A 23,090-nucleotide genomic window follows, 5' to 3' on the forward strand; every position below is an offset into this window, starting at 1 on the left:
TTAACTCATCTATTAACATTAAATAATAGCTCAGAATTCCACAAGAAAAATAATTTTAAAAAACACAACATATTTGGTTTCAAAAAAAAAATCAACCAATAAAAAAACACAAAATATATGTTAATACCTATGTTATTTTTCATGAAAATGTTAGTGAAGATGTGTAAATGAAGTTGAAAATAAAATTAAATATGTCACATATTTACTGTAGTGTACTTACAAGTTTGAAAGTAACAGGAAACTTTAGGGGTCTTTTGGGAGGAGGAGTTGTTTTACGGATGTCCTCACACATTTCTGACTAAAAGTGAGTGACATTTTCACAAACAGCAGTTTCTTATTCCCCTCTCCCCACACAGACACAGTCTAACAGTGATAGTAAATTAGCCTTTTAATACAACCACAAAGTTATGCCAACACACCAGGGATACACTTATGAAATACGTAAAAGTGACATACTTGCATATGAATTTTCAGAAAGAGGAAGAAATCATAGTTTTACATTGTGTCAAAAGGGAAGGCCAAAATATATTTTGTTATTATGAAACTTATATCTATGATTTTCACTAAAATTACAGACATTCTCCTGTTGTCAACCTGTTTTTGTTTACCAGGAAACTTCTCCTTGAAAAAGAAGACAAAATACCCCATTTAAAATAAATGTGTTAGAAAATTAGAAGATAGTGTTATTTTGGATTTTAAAACTTAAGTGTTTAAAAATTCAAATACCTAGTGTACATGAGGTACTGGGTTCAACCCCCAGTATGAAAAAACCTAAACGTCCAAATATTTACAAAGGTTTTCCGAAACATTAGAAGTTTAAATTTATTGAAAAAAAAAAAAAAGAGACATTTCTTTTGGGAAATGTAATTTTAAGCTTTGCAGTGGTTAAAAAACAGGAAAAAATTTAGAAACCATAATAATTATATCATTCAATTTAAGAACACACTGTTAGTTGGGAAGAAAAACCTCTAATCCCTACTAAAATGTTACTGGCATTAATTTAGCAAAGTTCTACCTATAACAGATTTAAGTCACAGATCTATTTACTTTTTTCATATATTCAATAGTCATCCTGAGGTAATTTTTAATTAGCATTTTCCTTGGTTCCCCAAATTTGAGCTATTATTTAAATGTTTATAATTCCACAAAACAGTCATAATTCTTCTTACACTTACCAGTGTTACAGTGATGCTCCACCTGGTAACACTGAAAGCATCAAGCAATAGTCACAGTAACTCTGTTTTTTCAAAACTGTTAGCAGCTTTCAGATTGCCTCCCACCTCATCTTTTCCTTTGGCCCATTTTTCATTGCTCTTTCATTTTTGAGACCTGAGCTCATTTACGCTGCTGTTTCCTGCCTATGTTTATACCCTTAATTATTTATATGGTTAAAATGGTTTAAATAATTTTTAAATACTTTATTCCTGGATTCAGCATTAATAATCTTTTATCTATTAAAAAATCTCTTACTACTCATACAAGTAGGCATAGCTATTATTGTGTCTCAAGCATGTAAGCACATAGACGATATGAATTTGCTTTATACTAAATATCAGACTGAAACTTTATTTAAAATTTGAAAATCACCATCAATGTTTTTTAACAAATAAATGGCAGCTTGTCAATCATTCTTAAAATGCTTTATTTGTATTCAAACAGTATAAAAACCTAATAAAGGAGTATACTAGGGGCTTTATTTTTGAGACATTCTTTTGTACCTAACAGCCACTAAGTAATTCAAAGATTATAGGGGCTGAGACAGAAAGGTTAAGAAGCAAAATAAATAAATAAAACAAGCATTTAGAGGCAAGCAACACATGCAGAACAAGCAAGAGATTAGTTTACGTGAAGAAGAGGCAACTTACATGGCTGTTGAGAAGAGAACTTCTGTGAGTGGACAGACCGTCAGACTTTTGCAGCGTCTCAATCGCCATTTCAATCTGATAATAGATGTCATTAAAAAAAAGGGCTCAAGACAAGATAGTAACAAAAGGCTGACCAGAAAATTTTTGATAGATTCTTTTAAAGTTCAACTTCTTTTTCAATGATAGCTAAAGAACAGTTATCACTTAATGTGTTTTCCTCCTTCACCCACCCTCCAAAGCAACAAATAAAAATATGCACATTAACAGTAAGCCCATTGAAAAGTAAACCTTTTGAACATTCTGTTAATTATAATCAGTATAGAGATCTGAGGAGCAGGACCACAGAAGATTCTTCTAGTTATGAAAAAACATTCTTGATTTTCATAGTACAAGATGTGGGTTAATCACCACTCTCTAGTCTTCCATCTAATCAGTACTTAATTTTTTAAAATTCTGTCAATAAAGAAAAATCAACAGATTGAGTCCAATATGCATTAGTATTTTAATGCAAATGCATACAAATCATCTATTAATATTTAAAAGCTATTAGGTCTATACATTCCTTTCTTAATCCTGTATTAAAATTTGGAAGTGGATAGGAACAAACATTCAGATGTAACTATGGCTGCTACATTTTAGGATGTGGTAGTGAGACAGCGATACTGGAAATTACAGCAGAAATGGAACGTAGAAGAGAAAATAATTTAGAGCCAACAAAGAAAATGAGCAACAAAAGAAATAATTTTCTTCTATATAATTTCAGCGCATGAACAATCATAAAACTTTACTTAAGAAGAAGGTCCTAATGAAGAACATGAGATGCTCTCAGTAACCTTATAGTTAAAAATTATTCCTATGACTACTGCAGATTATGTTAAAAAAAAAAACAGGTAACAAATAATATGCATTTGGTAGCTGAATTATGCTTAATATATTAACTAACTTTTTTTAAAAAAATCACAGTCCAATTCTAGAGAAAAACTAGATTTTATTAACCATCTAATACCATTAACAATTCAGAATGTGATTTAAAACAGTTAAATTTCTTATACTATACTTCACTGTGGAAATTGAAAAAGCCTCATTGTTTCCCTCCAAAAGAAAAAATGAGACTTAATAACTAATATCCAAAGCAGTCTTTATTTTCTATCAAACTTCTAGTTTCTTTATGATAGAACACTGTAAACAGACATTCAGCATCAGTTATAATGATATTAAATCCAAACAACTTGAGAATTGATAGCATTAATTTTATTATGTATTATTTTCCCAAACTGCTAGTTACTATCCAGAATTAATGAAAGGTAATACTAAGAATATGGTAAGTTAGGAAATTATAGAAAAAGTGCTCTTAAAATAGATATCAAATAACTATATAAGAATATATAAGATAAATTATTCTATTATTAATGCTTTTCAGATCACAAAATTAGGTAAGCTGGCTTTGTAAACATTTTCTTAATGTAGCTTATCATTATATCAAAAAATAGGTTATAGCTAACTGAAAAGGGCACATTTTAAAAATAGTATAAATATAAGGAATAAACAAACATTTTACCAAAATAGTAAATATGAAACAAAACAACTTTGGTATTATATCTCTAGAGGAAATTAATATGTGCTCTTTTTTTCAAAGAGAAAAAAATAGATAAAGTTAAAAAGATTTTTGTGACTATAAATCACATATAAAAAGAATTTGTTCAAAAGTATAACTTGCTGGCATGTCTACATTTACTTTAAAGTTTGAGTGAGGAAAATTCGGGATATGATTTCAATCTAACAAATGAAAATAAAATGATCTGTACCTTGTTACTTCATAGGTTTAAGTAAAGGGTAAGGACGGTCAGAAATACAATAGCTGAGCAACACTTGCGTGTGGGTACCTTGGCCAGAGGTATGTATGAAATGGATATGCACAGGAAAGGAGCCTCAAGCCCAAAACCTCCAGGAATGCATAGTTAGAGACTAAAACATGGTGTACTGGGCCACATGTCCAAGGAGGATCAAAATGCATTGTTTAAGGAATGAATGGTCTGGCCTTTGTCCTCCAGGTACTCTTGACTTATCATTTAGATTGGTCCCAAGGTCAGTCATTTAACAGACCACCCTGAGCTTCCTTCGTTCTTCCCCTGTGGCCTACTAGAGTTTCTGCCCAGATGTACTTCTTTTTTATTTATCCTTGGTTCTTGGTTCTGTTGACTAAAAACAAAACAAAACAAACAAAACAAAACAAAAAAACACCACAGAACATTTAGGGCTGTCTTTATGGTACTTTCTCATGCAGAAGGGGTCTTGGTTAAGGGTATCTCCTTTGGGCCTTCTTGAAGTTTGGATTGAACATTGACCCTAAGTAATCATTCATCCTTTGCACTGTGCCACAGTCATGATGTGGGACACTGTAGGGATATATATATATCTCCATGTCCTGGGTTTGTGAAGCAGCAATTTTAAGCGACTAGACTAGTACAGTACTTTCCCCACCCCCATCCCACCTCCACTCATAAAGCTTGCTAGGTCTCTAAACTGCCCAGCCTGGACTCAAACTTGTAATCTTCCTGTCTGAGTTTCACAGAGTATAGAGCTAACAGGGGTATGCCACCATACCTGCTTTAGCAGTACCTTTTCTTTGAAGAGCTAAACATTTCTTTTTCTTAGAGCTTTGCTTATATTACTAGCATTCTTTCTACACAGGCTCCTAGATTTCAACAGCTCTATAGCAGGTCACATTGTTAGAAAATGGTCTTTTCATTTTGGGCAGTTTTTTTTTCTCTTATGTACATACTGTATGTGTGCATGTACATATGTATATCCCAGGGATTGAGCACAGGCTGTCCCTGAGTTAGTCCCCTGTCCCTTCTGGACAGTTTTAAAGAGCTCAGAGGAGATGTAGAGGAAGAGAGATAACACAGATGAAACTGCATTCCCTATAATAGATACTGACTTTCTAAACTATCTTGGAGCTTTCAAATTTGGGTTCTTGTTTGAGTCACACCTGAAAACAAATGGCCTATTCATTTTCTTCTATAGGAATTTTCTGCCCTAATCCACTTCCATTGTACTAAATTTGTAAAGCCCAGGTACAGAAAAAGAAAAAATGGAAAGATGGGACAACCAATAAATAAACAAAGATTCTTTTTTTCTTTATATAAAAGACAACAACCTCAGAGCAAGTATGTTGGAGCCTACCTAAAAACCTACGTCTTTTAAATAATCATAAATTTGTTGAGGCTTATTAATTAGTCAAAAGGAATAACCAGAATATTTACCACCTATCTGATAAGTGCTTTGAGAAATATAAAAAAGTTTTAATATATTTATCATATTTACTTTTTTAAATTGAAGAGAATTCTAATCTCATAAAGATCACAGACCTATTTTTATAAAGGAAGAGTTTTAATTGTTACAATGAAAGTACCTATCATATATAAGGTAGTATACAGAAAACAATGATTTAGAAACATAATGTATTAAATATTATAATCTAGCAACACAGAGTACAAAGTCATATACATGGATAAATGCATGGTTACATGAACAAGGCTATATGTAACAAAAGCAAATGTGTACTTTAGGAAAGTAAAAGAAAATAAGGACAATATTCTTTAAGTCTTGGATAAATCTTGGCCTCTTCCTGAGAATGCGATCAAAACCCTTAAATCTCCACAGAGAAAAAGTATATTGAAGCATCCTCTGAAATCTGCATTCTTTACTCCGGTGTTTATACACTTTCTGAAGTCAGAACTCACAGTTGAAGTATAAGTGTTGTAGTAGTAGGAAAAAGGCAGTAGATTTAAGGGAGGAAGAACAAACTCAATAAATTCAGGAGGCATGAAAGTAGTGAGTTCATATTTGAGAAGTGGTAAGGAATCAAGCTGTGATACATAGAAGGACAAAACACACACAGTAGTGGTATGAGGAGGACTGAAAAAGTATGTTGGAATTAGATACTGATACGTGGCAGTCAAGGAAAAGCTGTATTAACAAGGTTTTGAGGAAATATATGAATATTGAAAAAATGTTGGTTTTCAGATAAAGCCGTGAGATAGTTTTTGTTAGGTATAGGAAAGGGCTAAGTGTGTCTAGTAAGTGTTTACAGACTGAACAGAAGCTTTAAAGGACAGGACAAGAGCATGAGAAAAGATTATCACCCATAGGAGCACATTATGACAATGAAGAGAATAAGAGGAGGAGAAATTAGAGGAATAATGTAAAAATGGAAAAGTATAATAATGAGGCAAATTTTGATATTGCACAGTTATAAAGGATTAATCAGTTCTATTATTTTAAATGAATTACTATGCCATTTCCTATCAATTAAGCAATAATTTGTTCTTATCTTTGTTTCATGGACAAAAATCTACGTGTTTGGGAATGGGGTAGAGAGAGGAACAGACTACAAATTGATTAAATAAACTTTTAGTAAAATTAGGATAAATTTGTACCAGACTAATGAAGTATGCAATTAACTTGTTAACTTCTCCATTGTTGTTTATTGGATTAATTGAGCATGTATTTGTTCAACTCCTGGGGTTTGACTAATGTCAAGAAAAAGATGGCATGCTTCAGCATCTTATACCTAAAATACTGAGTTCAAAAGTGAACTGGTCAGATTATAAACTTTCAGTTTACTGTAAATCACTTAAAAATAAATTTTGAGGTACTGGGTATGGGGGGCGCATGGCTGTAATCCCAGCATTCAAGAGAATCACTGTGAATTGGAAGCCAACCTAGACTACTGGACTACATAGCAAGACCCTGCCTCAAACAGACAAACAAAAACTCTAAAGACTAAAATTTAGGACTGAACAATCATTTATACATTTCCCCTAGATAGAAACCATAATACCCACAATCATCATAAAATAGGCATACTGATTCACAAGATTAGTGGTCTGATTCACAAGATTAGTGATATTCAAGGTAATACATATTTGTATGATTCACAAGATTAGTGATATTAAAGATAATACATATTTCATACATTTGAAAAATGTTCTTAATCTTAATAAATACATTACAACTCTGTAGCTTCATTCAATGAAACTAACTGGTTAGATTACCAGGAATTAAACGTAAAAGTGACTGAATTCTAAGAATATTCAGAGTTTTTTTTTTTTTTAAAGAAAGAAAGTAATACAACTAAATAAATAACTCTATCAGTATTAAACAGCCATGGTACTTGCTACTGATAGAGAGAACTATTAAACCAACACAACTTCATGTGATTGTATTCCATTTTAACAGACATAAAATCTCCTTGTGCACAAGGTGAAATGTTAGCTAGCACTGTATCGGGGGTGGTATATGGAGAAAAGGACAGAGGAAGGAAAGCACATATGAGGAAAGCAAGAAAATGGTACCTTAGATTTTCAGAACACAGCCTGTCAGTTAGTAGCTTAAGACATATTATGGCTTGACTAACTGGTAGAAGTGACACAAGTCATTTCAAATACAAGGGAATATACACACATATGCACACACAGTCACACACACACATTCACACACACACACACACACACAAACACACACACACACACACACACACACACACACACACACTCACTCAGTGCCAGAGATTTAAAAGAACCCAAATGAATTAAACACTTAAATTACTAGGGGAGGAAGAGAAGAATTATGTGTTGCCGGCACATTTCTACATAGTATGGGTAAGATAGTTGTTTAATGGAGAATTGAAAAAGAATGTCTGAATTCTGGTAGGAATAGATTTGTAGATTAGTATACATTAGATAGAGTACATAAGGTAAGATGGTCCAATGTATGTATGAAAAAGTAAAAGACTCACTGAAGGGTGTGGCTTCTTTAGGAATAGGCAAATTAAGATAGACTGTAATTTCTTGGCTAGGACTTTTGATTAAATAGTATGCATGCCATGGTTAAAAAAATCTTGAGAAAGAAAATTATTATGATTAGATAGGACTTTATGTATCAGTCTTGTATAGAATGAGAGAGAATCTAGGCAAAATAAAATTTAGAAGCTATAGTAATATCTGAGATCCAAGTAAGAGCCTGAACAAGGCAGTATGGAGAATAAAAAGATGAATATAAATATATTTTAAAGGTAGAGAGTCTGAGAAAGCTTGGTAGTGCCTTATTTTTATTTGAAATGAACACAACAGTGTACTTCATCACTGTGTGATTATAACATTTTAAATATATATCAGTATAAATCAGATTCTAAATGTTTTCCTATTCATTCAAATTTCTGCTGGATAATCTTTATTCTAAAAATACTGACCATTTCATTATTAAAAGTTCAACTCTATACTAAAATAATTTTAACTTCAGTGCAAAAATATTATAACCAGGTTAATAAGAGGTTCTGTGACAACCTGAATGTTGGACTAATTTATGGCCTCATTGATGTCTCCTAGAGTGTTGCTCCTTTCTCTTAGATTCTCTTACATCTTTTTTAGTAAGGTCCTTTTGGCTTTTTCTACTTAACGATAGAGTCAAAAATTTTTTATGACTACAAGAATCCTTTTTTCCCAATTAAAAAATGGGCATGACAAATTGCAAAAATGTTCCATTTTTTTGCCTTAGTGAAGTATTAGAGAAGTACATTTATTTATTTACTTATATTTATTAATTTTAGAAATTCTCTGAACTAAGAAATAGTACCCAACTTTATCTGTTGAACAAATCATCTTGAGACTAAGTCATCAATTACATTCATGGTCTCTACCATTAGCTAGTCGTAGGATACATAGTGCTCAGAAGTTAGGACTGGTTCGTGATGGTCTTAGACTATCATCTCATAATTACATATGAAACTATGGTAACTTATCTGAAATCAAATAGTGGAGTGTGCCATGTTTGTGATGAGATAACTGGTCTTGAAAAATAGGCTTACACATCATTAAGTGAGATCATTGGACAGGGTGAGACTTAGAAGCTAGTCATGTGAAATGGGATATAAGAAACAGATATCCACTCTAGCTAGTAAAGGCATATTAAAGGCACATTAAAAACTATGATGTGTTGAAGAACATAAAAGCAGACCATTGGTAATACACTTGAGATAATTCAAAACCCTCCAGATTTACTGTCTAAAACAGGATTTTAAGACAATGGACATTTATTCTAACACTGGTTATCATCCTAATATAAGAACACTTCATCCAGCCATAACTTTTTCAGAAAATAGAAACACAGGCTGTTGAAATGTTAGAGGAATGGTAGGCCTGTAGTCAGGTAAGTGATAAGAACTGATAACAAGTTCCCTGGACATAGGAATTACATATTCTACAACCAAAGAATACCTGGCAAAATTGAAGTTCAGGTAATGTGGAGAACTACCCATGCTCATGCCAAATTTCTGACCACACGTTAGTAACAAGACCTAAAGATATCTTCACAGTTTGTCATCAAACAAAGTGTTCTGTAGCATAATTAGAAAATCAAACTTGGTTGGAGCAACTAGCTGAGAGGACAGATTACAATGAAGATGATTCAGAGAAAGTAAGACCTGACTTATGTCTGGAAGGCCTCTCCCCAACACACGCACTACTCCTGCCATTACCACCACCACCGAAGTGTTTCTCTATAAATGATTTAATTTGGTTGAAGAAATACAGGATGGGAATATCAATTTTATGAGAATGATGTTTAAAATTGGGATTCCCAGTGGGGATGGGAGAATTAAAGTAAATACAGCTCATTCAAATGAACACCAGATTTTAAAGACATAATCACAGGGAATTATACATGAGTTTCCCTCATCTGACCAAAATGATCTCTACACTAAGCCTTGAGTGCTAGTCAGGAATGGTATAAATTGCTTCTAGTATTAAAAATGGCATTTTCAACAACTGTGATAAAAATATGCCCATACTGCATGCAACAAGACGACTTTAACTATCTTGGCATAGATTTATGGAAAACATATAGATCATATAAAGCAGATTATATAATTTCTAACTATATCAGATATTCGTATATCTGCTATATATACATATATATATATATTCATATATCTACTGTATCTGTTAGACTATAGTAGTAGGATATCCTCCAACATTTCTCAGGAATTCAGGAATTAGGACTAAAAATTTCCAAAAGGCCAGGGAGATGCTGAATTCACAATTTCACATCTGGAAGGAAAAACTAAGCTAAGTGTTTCCCCTACAAAGTTGTAGAAACCTCTCCCAGGAGGACCTGTGGCAAGCAAGGAGGTTATTATCTGATGAAAAAAAGCATGGCAGACATGTGGCTCAAAAGTCAGAATAAACACTCTTATTATCACTCAGATATTAATGCTGAGATTGTAGAATCAAAGACAGATACACAGTCTCCAGGAATTCATGGCCATCTTGAGGCCTGTGCTGCATCAACTAAGAATCAGTATCCCAAAAGGGACCTTTTTAAAAAGGTGCATCTATGGGTCTGGGGATTTAGCTCAGCGGCATAAGCACCTGCCTTGCAAGCAGGCAGTCGTGAGTTCGATCCCTGGTACCGATAAAAAGGAAAAAGACAAAAAAAAAAAAAAAAAAAAAAAAAAAAAAGGTGCATCTATGCTCTAAGGGGATCATACTGAAGAGAAGAAGGTTAAAATGAACTCTGGGTCTTCGTGAATATTCTATTTGTATTTTCTTTACCCATGCTCAAAGGAGAGATCAATACTATATATTTTTGGATCCAATTTTTAAACAGAAAAAATTAAAAGAAAAAAATATCTCTGTCATTCCCCACTTTTTACTTATAATGTCCTTCACCATTTACCAAAGATTCCTTTTAATAAGATGGTCAATTGTTTTGCACAGTTGCTACCAGCTCGAAGCTTTCCTCTGAGTGGTTGAGATTTAGAGGAGACTGGAATGATCTTAGATCTACAAGATGAATTGAGTGCTCGCTGGCAGAAAGTACAGACTCTGGAGAACAAAGTGATGCAAAGACATTTTGTGTGACTGCTATGAAGAATGTAGTGCTAAAGCTTTCATTCTGTCTCCTAGAAGATCATCAAGAAAATCTATGCTACTCAAATACTTCTAGTACAAATAATTAGATAGGCTAGAGCACAGTTTAGAAGCAGGAGATAATGCTTTAAAAAAAGCCCTTCCTTTTGAGTCAGAAGGAAATATGAAGAGATGGTAGTATTTTGAGTGATTTGCATGAGACAAAAAGAGATTCCCCTAAACATGAGGGGAAAGCATATTTACTACATATATGCTAATAGGATACCATATACGTGGACAATTACAACTCAGTGTAAATACCATTCTATTACCTGCTAATAAGACAGAAGGAAAAAAACCAACTGTATCATCTTATTTATTAGCTTTATAGGTCAAGTTGTATTTTCTTTATTCTTAAATGGCTTTTTAATTCTTTTTGAAGAATAAAGGTCAAGACTGACATATTCAACTACCGCTATAATCAAAGTTGACCTCATGCTAGAAATCATGTCCATTTTAGAACTGTTAAGGTTGGTTTTAAAACAGACTACTACAATGCTTTATGACTTACGTAGCATTTTATGAGTTAATTTTCATTAATCTTCACGAAGAAAAAATCTTGTGAAAAAGGATAGGCAAGGAATAATAGCTCTTTTTTACAGGGTTAGAAAACTAAGGCTCTCTAAAATTAACAAGCTTTCTTGAGATTACAAAAATAATAACTATGAGAGTGGATCATCACTCTCATATTTACTGAGGGCTTCCTAAAGGAAGTTCTTCAACAACAGAACATTTCTATTTTGCACTTAATTTATGTGATCATTAATACAAAGAATTTTTGAAATATAGTTGATACTATTGTTATTTGACAATTGTTATGGATGCCAAGTAAACAATCAAAAATAAAAAGAAGCAATAATGACTATGAAAAATCTCAATGGAGTTTTTATATACACTTTTCATGTATAACCTGCTAATTCTTCAACCTCTTCTTCAATTTGCCCAAAACACTGTTTTTCAGAATGTGAAGAACAGTCTCTGGGGTAGGAAATCAATTATATAGGTCCTGACCAACAATTCTAAAAAGTTAAACTGAGTAGAAAATAATAAAAATTCACTGCATATACTTTTATTAGAACCCATTCCATGGAACTTTGAGTTCTGTCACATGTACATGTGTTCATGTATGGAGATAGTCATACATATGTGCAGATACATGTGCACTCATGAACTGGCACATGAGTCCTGTCACACAGTTAAAGGTATTTTTCATTGCAGCACAAAAAAAAAAAAAAAAAAAAGAATACTCTGCACTTAGCAGTTAAACTAAATCAGTTCTTTTCCACACAATGATATCTCCTAGTAAGGACTATAAGGTGTCTTTTGGACCCAGGAAGCCTGAAAAATATATTGTATGCATTTGCTGTGATTATGATATTGATGTTTACACTTTAAGTTCAAGTCAAATATTAATTAATATATGAATAAATATATTCCACAGTAATGTTTAAAAGGGTCTAACCATGAAAGATTCATGACAGGCTATTCTCTCAGCACTTATAAATGCCCAGAGAACACACTTAGGTAACCTTTGCTTTTTGTGTCTTCTTGAACCACAGAGTAACAAAGAACAAAATTTTGATCTTGACACATTTAAAGTAAGCTTCATAGCAAACACATTTTAGGTCTTAAAAATGTTCAACTATGTAAGATCTTTTCCTTTCTCTTCAATAACATCTTGGGAAATTCTGAAAATTAGTATGCTTTCAACCTGAAGCTTTAGCAATTTTTCACTACCTGAAGCTATTTTGAAAACTTTTATTGGAAAAAAATTGGATTAGAAAACAGTATAAATTGTATGTGTTCTCAGAACATTTGTCTAAGTTGGGAAAGTGAGTAGAAACCAAGATTATTTCTTCGGGGGCTTTCACTGATTGGTTTGTAGAGACTACATTCTAAAAAAGTAATAAACACATCTTTTTATCCACGTGAAATTAATTTTGATACAAAGACTAATATATGGGACTAATTTTCTAAATTGCTTATCCAACTTTTCCAAATATCATTATTGAACATATTACTTCTTCCCTGACAAAGAATGTCACACTTATTCTCTACTATATTTGTTTGGCTTATTTAAAATTTTTAGTTTATTTCATTTATTGGTTCATATTCATTTGACTAGGCAATTCTATTTTAATTAAAATGTTTTCATAAAGGGTAGGGTATTTCCTCCCTCATTATTCTTTATATGTCTTTTTACAACATTTTCTATTTCTATATTGCCTTTACAAAAAGAGCAAAAAATCTACTGAAATTTTGATTGAGATTATGCTGAAATATCTTCAAGTAAATTTAGGGAGATTCAATGTTGACAGTGATATTTCCTATCTAAGAATATGGTATGCCTTTCCAATTATTCAATTTCTCTTTATTTCCCTCGGGAACTACAAAAAATTTTATTTATGGTATCTAGATCATACACACACACACACACACACACACACACACACACATCTGGAACACATATTTTTTATTGACAAGTATTTTTAAATTGACAAGCAGCTGATGATTTCATTTTACACTTACTTTGTATTGAATCACCTTACTAAACTCTTTCATAGTTTCATTTCTTTTTTTAATCAGATATACAATCACATCACCCATAAGTTCTGATTTCTTCATTTCTTTTTGTTTTTAGGTTTCCTTGTTATTTCTGCCTAACTGCATTTTTCCTGTATTTTGAGAATAAAATTTAAAATCATACGTTCTTTTCTTATATGAGATAGGAAAGTCATTAAAATTTATACCAAGTAAACTTGAATATATAAAATTACATCTAGGGGCTGGAGGTTTAGCTCAGCGGCATAAGCACCTGCCTTGCAAGCAGGTGGTCGTGAGTTCGATCCCCGGTACCGATAAAAATGAAAAAGACCAAAAAAAAAAAAATAAATAAAATTACATCTAACAATCTATAGCTACATTATAAAATTCCTAGCCCATGAAATTTGCCACCAGTAGTATAATCACAGCTAGATATAAATAAAACTAGATAATTTTGTGGCCAATAAACACAACTGTAGTCATGTATGCTGAAATACTGGCAATCTGATCACATGGTTTGCAGGATGAACTAATAATCACAAGGTCATGAGAAATTTCTCCTGGGGGCTGGGGATTTAGCTCAGCGGCGTAAGCACCTGCCTTGCAAGCAGGCAGTTGTGAGTTTGATCCCTGGTACCGATAAAAATGAAAAAGACAAAAAAAAAAAAAAAAAAAGAAATTTCTCCTCATTAGAAAAGTGATAATTGGTCATAAATATAGCATTGTATTTTTCCCCATTAAATTAATCAATAGGAGGGCATAGTATTACAACTGTCTGGGTCTAACACTGAGTCATGTTATTCATAGACAACAGTATATTCTAACTTGCCCCCAATACAGTTCACATTTTATCAGACTACCTGATGTCTGGTATTATTTACAAAGGTACTTAAGACACCGTTTAACTCCATAATTGAGTCTAATCTATATGCATCGTTAAATCCTTCTAAACTACATTGTGTATGAGATAAAATCTAGCCATTTCTGGAAAATTATAATACATTGTGTTCTGAAATGCTGGAAAATTAAATAATGCATTATTATATTTTGCTTTAAAAATTCAGGGGAATTCACTTGCTGTGGTTAGCAGACTGAAGGCTCTGTCATTCTGTCTCTCTTAACCTCCCAGCTTATTAAGATCCTGAAGAGTGGAATGTCTTATAGTTTTAACCATAAAATTACTGGCTGTACATCTTATCAGTTGAAGGCTGAAGCAGTGTGGAACTGACTGACAGCTGCATGGAATACAGATGAAGTGATGGAGATTACAAGCCACTCAAAGTCCCATTCTATTAAATGCTTTGAAAATGAGGTTGCAGAAACTTAGCAGTCAATTTATGAAATAGCACAGAAAGCAGAAGTTTTCTGTTTGAGGAGTTTTATTTGAGGGTTCATGTCGGCTTAGGGAAAAAGGGCAGAGGAAAACAGAAAATGTTAAGATCATAATGGAGATATATGCTTTTGCCTAAATGTGTAAGTGGAGAAAGTTTTTTTCTTTTCTTAATCATGAAGGCAAGTTGGAAGACTAAATTATTTTATGAAATAAAAATTGATTTATGCATAATTTATGCACACTATTAACTAAAATTTCTTCCCCTCAGTATACTTTTACATATGATAAATAATTTTTTTCACATATGAGTACATAGATTTTATTCTAACATTTTTCCACTTGTAAGACAGACAGTTCAGCTACTTTTAATATAATCATTTTTTATAAATTTGAGGAAGTCTCTCATGTACTGACATGGAAAAAAATCTGAGACATACTGTGAGATTGAAAAAAAGCAAGATAGTTTTTTTTTTTGTTACTGCTGTGTGAAAAAATACAATCTGTATATTCATAGAATACTTCTAAAATGATACTTAAAAGAATTTACTACAGTGGTTGCTTTTAAGGAAGAGAATTAAGGAACAGGGTAAGAGGGAGATTCATTATGTACTTTCTTGTACCTTTTGAATGTGTATAAGTAATATGTAAGTATAATTAATGCAGATAAGTATAACTAATTAACAGAAATTAACAGAAATTTTAAAAATGAAAATTAACAGAAATGAAATTAACAGAAATTAACAGAAATTTTAAAATAAAGTGAACAGCCACACCAGCAAAGGAATAAACAGACAAAATGATTTTCTGGAGCTAAACATACTCATCTTCTTAGGAAAATCATTCCCTCTTACCAAAATTATAAACATCTATAACCAAGGCTAAAGAAATAAGACCATGCACAATTTTTAAATGAATTGTTCATTTTCTATAAATTGTGTAAGTCACTGTAAACTTTATAGCAGCAGATGGGAAACCCAATTTTCCTCTAAATAACTGAATTATAATATTTTACATTTAAAAAGGGGTGGATAATACTAACATCATCATACATTGTCTTAGTGACTCTTGGTGGGATTTAAGTTTTAGCAAGAGTGCTTTAATATATATAATTACTAAATGTAAACACAAAACTCCACAGATAACTGTCTGGTTATATGACTATAAATAATACTCAATGGAGGACTAAATAAACTTCTTGAAGCATATTGTTAATTATTATACAGGTTTATACAAGTATGTGGTGATAAGCATGCAAAAGTCACTAACTACATTTGCAAATTTTTTATTTTGCAAGTTTAAGTTGTGCTTTGAGGTTCCAAAATTCTTTAAATGATATCATTATACAGAAAAATAATCAAAACTATATTAGAGTTTCAGATAAGCAAATACATGTAGGGAAACATTATGGTCATATAGTTAGAAGGAAAGTATATGAGTTCAGAGTTCTGACTATATCTAACTGATTCGCTATAATGTCCATGTACTACTGAAAAAACAATAGATCCCAACCATTAATTTAATGAAGCCTAAAACATTTATTCAAGTTGCCACTTAGCTGAACTCATATTCAGTAATGTTTCAACAAAAAATGTTACACAATCTAAATATTCCCAATTTTACAGCATGTATTTATATTAATACAAACAAAAACGTTATATATTTTATATAAATTTATAAACACATGGACTCTCATTGACCAAATTAAAATATAGAAAATAAAAGGAGCAATAGTCCTTTGACTAAACATGCACACTGGTAGTTTGTACTGTAATAGAATCATATAAAATTTAATCCTCATATAAAATTTAATCTGCTATTATTGTAATCTTTTTAAAAACAATGATGTTCTATCTACCTTGAAAACTGAAAACTCACAATGCAGAAGTCAAAAATGAAGCATTTTATGTAAGAAGTTTTTATTTAAAGTTAATAACTAAAGAAAGTCAATGTGCTCAAATTGAAACACTATTACTGATTAAGAGATATTTCTAATATACAGCAATAGTTCTAAGTTACATATTGAATACTGCAAGTGCTAATCTTTTACTTCTCTTAGTAATGGATTTTATTTCAAATCTTAAACTTTCTTCATTAGCATACCTTGAAAATCGATTTGCATATTAAAGTACTTTTCTTTGTGGCAAGAATTTATTCCTAGTATTTTTAAATGGAAGTATTTCTGTATAGAAATAAGTCAAATGTTAAAAAGGGAGTCAATACAGTTATTCTGAGAATTGTAGCAAGAATCTTTGTCAGTTAGGAATTGAGTAAAGGTATTTACTTGCTATTCTGAAGTATCCAAACCTAACTAGTTTAACATCAACTGAATAAATTACATATTCCACTTATTTTGGGGTTCATAAGGAATGGCCCCAATTGAGGGACCCCTCAGAAGGGAATCCCTTCTGACTTTAAAAGTCAGTGGATGTTCAAGTTCCTCCTATAAAATGATGTTAGTTTTATTCAACAGCAAACATCTGCACTTGTGCTATAAACCATCTCTCAATCAGGTATAATAAGTGAGGTAGTGTAAATGCTAGGTAAACAGTCATCTTACGCATCATTTAGAGAAGACAATAAGAAAAAGAAGCCTGTACATGTTCAGGACAGACACAATTTTACTGCACTCTCGGGTTAGTTTTCCATCTATATAAAACTCATAGGTGTAGAGGGCCGACTCTATTGTTTGCAGTCACAAATTTTGGCTACTGCTATGCAATCAGTTGTATCAATCATGTTATAGATTATAGATGGAACAACAGAGAATAGGAAAGGTTACTGAAGTTACATGGCATAGTTTGGCTCAATGTTTGTCTGTATATGCATTTTATGGCTCTATAGTGAATGAAAAAGATATGACATCAAGTAAGTTGCTTTCAATGATCTGGCACTTGCCAAAAAAAAAAAAAATTTTTTTTTCAGGAGTTGGAACAACCAAAAACATACTGATTTTTTTAACATTTGGAAAGAAAAGAATGGTAGGAATTCTTCAATAAGTCTATAGTACTTAAACTTTATTAATGTCAGTAAAATGTGAAACTATAAACTAAGAATCATAAATTCATTGTGAATCAAGCCAATGCAAATCTTTAGTAGCATCAAAAAGGAGCTCTGTTTCAGAAAGATGTTTTGATAACTAAATGCAAAGTAATACAATGAACACTAGTGGAGAAATATTTAGTTGAGTGTGTACATATCACCATATGATTTTGATAGGAGTACTTTATGATTTTTTATCTTTTTTTTTGTGGTACGGGGGATCAAACTCATGACCTTACTGTGCTTGTCAGGCAGGTGCTTATGCCACTAAGCTATATCCCCAGTCCCTAGAAACCTTATCTTTTTGTGTTTCTTTTGTTATAAAGGAAATATTCTTGAAAAAAAAAATTCTGCAACCATTTTTATCCTTAATAAAACAAACCTCAAATATGAATCTTTTCAGGGAAAATTAATTTGTATAACGGATATAATGAATTAAAATTTTCAAATATTTTCAATTATTTTTAGTTACTATAATTCAATTATTTTATAGATTTTAGTTTATCAATGAATATAATAAAAAAACCACATCAATTTGTGTATTGAATAATTAAGTAATAATGCTACCTTTCATACATGATACAGAAACAGAAGAGGTATCCCTTACTCCCCCCCAAAAGAGCTTAAATCATAAAATTTACACTCTTAGTGTCTGCAACTATATAAACTGTAATAAAACTCTAAATTCAGGTGCTGAGGATGTTTAAGAGGTAGCAAAAAATTAATGTGAAGGCAAGAGTGGTTTGAGAAGGTGAGCAGGAAAAGATGGGGCGGGAATGATGGTTGTGTTATGGCTTATGTCTAGATGCTCCTCCAAAGCCTCATGCAGTCATAGGTGGGGCTTTTTCTGAGGTGGCTGGATCCAGAGTGGGTAACACTGAGGTTTAAGGATTGAATACTACCTGCCCTATGTAGGTTGCATAAGATAAAAGCGGCAGAAAGATACTGTTAAGGCCCCTTCTTTGTTGCTTTTGCTACCTTCTATGTGTCATAAACTATTTCTCCTCTGCAATCCCTGTCTGCCCTCTACCTTGCTTTGCAGCCAGCCGACTGGACTGAAACCTCCACAAATTGTGAGCTGAAATACACCTTTCCTTTAACTTTCAGTGTCAGTATTTTGTCTCAGCAATGGGAAAAGTAACCAACACAGATGATAGCATGAGAGAGAATGGATGAAAAAGAAGTGGGAAAGCACATTTTTCCTGGTTTTTTTTTTTTCTAGCCTTAATAAATGCAAGTATTTTCCTTTTCACTAAAAATGACTTTCCAGGTGGCCTTTATTACCAATGCTCTAATATACTGGTAACTTTCTTCTACCTCTTTTCTTTCTTTTTTATTTTGCTAAAGATACAGTTATTTTTGTATCTAGGATATTTTATAATTATTTTGTAACAACCATGACTCAAAGACAAGAAGAAATAAGGAAATCATTTAATCTAGCTAATCCCTCATTTTATTGATAGGGGATCTGAGCTCCAGAGAAGCTATGATTTATTAGTGGCAGCGCTCTTTAGTTTCTAACTTATATAAACATGCTGATAGGAGTAGAGACTTAGAAATATTATATATTTCATATCATTAAAAGCAAGAGATAGGTACACATATGAATCCTTGAAAAACAAAGAAGAAATTACTAAAAAGAAACATTCTATTCCAAACAGCTGGTTACCAGTTCCAATGTTAGAAAGAAATAGCGAATTAAAAACAAAGGGCTTTAAAAATAGATGACACAAAAAGCACTAACTGATGAAAATATTAACACAGGTAATCACTGCAAATATACAAAGTGTATGCAAAGTACTTACCTAGTACATAGAGCAACTTGAGGAAAACACATAAAATGAAAACTATAAATTTCTCATGTTATTTTCTCCCAAATTTATCTCTACCTTATTTTATGGTAAGAAAGGGTATGTTCCTTCATTCAAATGCTTAGCACCTTTGTATATAAAACATGCAGAAAATCAGCCATTGCAACTTTGGCTTAAGTGATCATTTTTCTCCATAGGCTTAGTTGAGGTGAAAAAGGAAAGTTTGGCATACGGACTTTGATGATTTCAAATTCTGTACAATTTTCTGTAGTTATTTCTGATATCATTTCAACATATTAAAATATCTTGTGTTAAAATAACCATATTTAAAATTTTAAAAACTCATATATATAGCTGTGTTCCTAATATACTATTTGATCACAACTATAGTTATAGTTTGCAGAAGTTCTTTGTATGTGAATCATCCATGTTATTGCTTCCCAAAGTGTTTCTCTGTAAAATGTAACATTTCATATAGCAATGTTAAATTTTTTAACTATTTAAGTAATGATTTCAGTACATATTAAAAAAAACAATTGTATATGTTTTTCTATGTTAAAAGTGAGTTGGTTTAAAAGATCTTAAGCGAATAATAGTAAAAACATATGTGAATACAAAAAAACCTTAATGACTAAGTTTAGAATATGTTTCCATACATAATCTAAGTTCTCTGGGGATGAGCTGACAAAAAAATGCTACTACTAAATGATGTGAACATTCCAAGTAAACTATATTTTATTCTCTATTTTACTGATTGGGTTTTATAAAGTAAGAATAGCATAAAAATAAGTTTTTTTGGTAAGATTTAAAGTACTTTAGTGAATATCACTGAAGAAATTCGATTAAAATCAGAAAAATTCCTTACTTCCCATTACTTATGAAAATATCCTAATTCGCTTAATTATATATATATATATATATATATATATATATCAGTAACATTCTGCATAATACCACATATATTAAATTCAGAAAGCTACCAAAATACTACTGCTTAACATGCGCTTATTCCAGTCTCATCTTTGTAGTTCTTTCACTAAGGAAAAATGTGTACTAGAAGCTACCAAGAAGTTAAATTTAGAAAATAAAATCACAAAATACTTACTGTTGCTGGGGAGGCTCGAGTTGTGTGTGTCACTGAGTGACCAGAATTCTCCATTGAATTGCCAATCAGATAGGTTCCTCCAGAGCTGCTGATAAGTTGTCCTCCAGTGACGCCCATTTGAATCCCACCAGTGCCCACCATACTGTGGGAGGAGACCACGGTAGTCACCTGTGCAGAACTCCCTTGAGTATCAAAATAATTCCCTCCAGTGTTTTGGCTGTACATCTGTGTTTCTGTGTAAGGATAAGTTGTTGTTCGGCTTTAGAAGAAGAATAAAAAAAAAAAAAAAAAAAAAGGAAAAATTCACTAACTTATACTGCCAGATAAATATTATTCAGTATAAATTTATTTAAAATATATCATTTAGCTTATACTTTGGAACATGGCAAATGTTGCATTTTGTACTTCATTCCCCAAAATAGTCAAATTTACTTTCCAAGTTAAAGGTTTCTTTTAATTACTATCTCAACTCATTTCTGTAACCTTAGAGTTTCTGTCCTCTACAGATAAGTACCTCTAGCACATAAATAAGTTCAAGTCCTTTCCCTCAAAAAAACCCTGCTGAGCATCTGCTTTATTTCCTTTTACAACCTGCAAATCCAATCTTTAGAAAAGCTGAGATCTGTAATCATGGGGCTGACAAGCCAACTGCTTCGTTCTCAGGTGACTGACTCACAGGAAGGCTCTGTGGAAAGTTTGGGTCCAAAAGGATGTTGAGTTTATTTACTTTTGGCCCAAAATCTCTAATATCCCCCCACCCCTTTCACTCTCAAGGGTCTCCTTTACGATATGACTGTGTCCCTTATTTACATTCTCCTTTCTGCTTTCCACCAGTGAGGTCGACCTTCTGCCCCTAGCCTTTCACTGAAACTTCTTTAATAAGGTCACTTGTGACCAAATCTAAATATCAAACTAAAAGGCTCTGTCAGCCCTCATCTTTTTTTAACCTCTCTGCGGTATGACATTGCTGACCATTCCATGTTGCCCTTTCCCTCCTTTTTCTGTTCTGATTAAGCTTATTTTATTTTATTTTTTGTTTTTAATTGGCTACAATTTACATTAAGATAGTAGAAGTTAAACATACAGACATTCAAAAACGTATAGTAATAATATAAAACACAACTGTATCTTAAAATTCAAATACGAAATTAAAATTCCCAGTTTTTCCCTTCTCGTTCCCTCCCTATTCTCGAGGTAGCCACTCCTGATAGTTTGGCTTGTGCGTGTTTTCAGCCGTTTCCTGTCCTTACCTCACGCCTTCCCTCTTTCTTAACCATTCTGGTCCCTTAGCTCTTGTGGCATTTCTACTGTTTACATTTTTACCACCACCTCACGGGAACCTTTTGCCAGTCTCCAATTTCCTGGCACTTTCTATACTGTATTTTCTGAGCATTTTTTGTTTCTCTTTATTTTAATTTACATCACCTACCTTTACAAAATACTATAGTATGACATATGTATACTTACACTAAGTAATCATAGAGAATGATATCTCTGCCATCTTTACTTTCAAGTTATACTTTAAGAATTTTAAATCTGGGTTTCTGGTTAACTATGTTTAGAAAACCATTGATAAGTAGGTGGTTCTGCATATAAAATCTAACATAAGATATTATTCCTTCTCTTCCTTCCTCTCATTCTATACTCCCCTCTCAGTAACACAGTATCACCAGTCTCAGTTTTGGAAATCAATGCTGATTCTTCCTTCATGCCGAATGACATGAGTCATAAAGTCCTGTCAATTTGATCTTTTAAATAAAATCCATAATTCAAAATTCTCCAAATTTCCTTTCCTTTCTCATACTTGCCTTAATTCATACTGCTACCTATTATAACTGCCTACTGAGTGGTTTTCACCCCTCTACTCAGTCTCTCTTCCAGCCTATCTCCAACTCTGCTAAAGGAGGAATTTTTTAAAATGCAAATGTGAAAAGAAAACTTTCCTTAACCATTTTTCCGTGATTCTCTCTCACCTTCAAGTTTCTCTTTCCTTCAGAAAAAGTTCACAACCTTTAATAGCTCTATAGGAGCATCAGGGGCTGGTGCTTATGTAATCTCAGTTGTTACTAGCCAAGTTCTCAAATGCTTTCTTCTTTAATAACACTTGAATATTTTGCTTATATACTTGAATTACAGTTTTCTTACCTCTCTGCTTTTCCTATGCCTTCTCTGCCATCCTCTGCATAGAAGACTGCATTTTACTTCAACTCCCTTTCTTTGTACTAATCATCCCTAAACTCTCAGTTTAAATTCCGTATCTCAGAATTATTTTCTGTACCCTTTACCCTCCATAGCCACTCCTTATGGTATTATTATGTTGTGTTCTCTGTTCTTTCCTTACACACTTTACATTCCTAAAATTTCTATGAATTCCCATGAAATCACATTTTAGTTCCATCTGTAATAACGAAATATATGTGC

At 32.3% G+C, this 23,090-nt stretch overlaps 1 protein-coding gene across 13 annotated transcripts in view; it reads right to left on the reverse strand.

Annotated features, from left to right (window-relative positions):
• Window positions 1-23,090, reverse strand: part of Rfx3 (regulatory factor X3) — a 289,321-nt gene that overhangs the window by 81,969 nt on the left and 184,262 nt on the right. For 12 of the 13 annotated variants that reach the window (XM_063250481.1, XM_063250437.1, XM_063250445.1 and 9 more), the window contains 2 exons: window positions 20,670-20,928; window positions 1,866-1,940 (listed from right to left, as the gene is read on the reverse strand). In XM_063250481.1, coding sequence (XP_063106551.1) covers window positions 1,866-1,940; window positions 20,670-20,928 — 334 coding nt within the window. The remainder of the gene's footprint in view (window positions 1-1,865; window positions 1,941-20,669; window positions 20,929-23,090) is intronic. The other variant, XM_063250503.1, reaches the window with a different exon arrangement.

The sequence above is a fragment of the Cavia porcellus genome, unplaced genomic scaffold, assembly GCF_034190915.1.
Source record: "Cavia porcellus strain 051 isolate PalLab524CR breed Dunkin Hartley unplaced genomic scaffold, mCavPor4.1 scaffold_1, whole genome shotgun sequence".
NCBI lineage: Eukaryota > Metazoa > Chordata > Mammalia > Rodentia > Caviidae > Cavia > Cavia porcellus.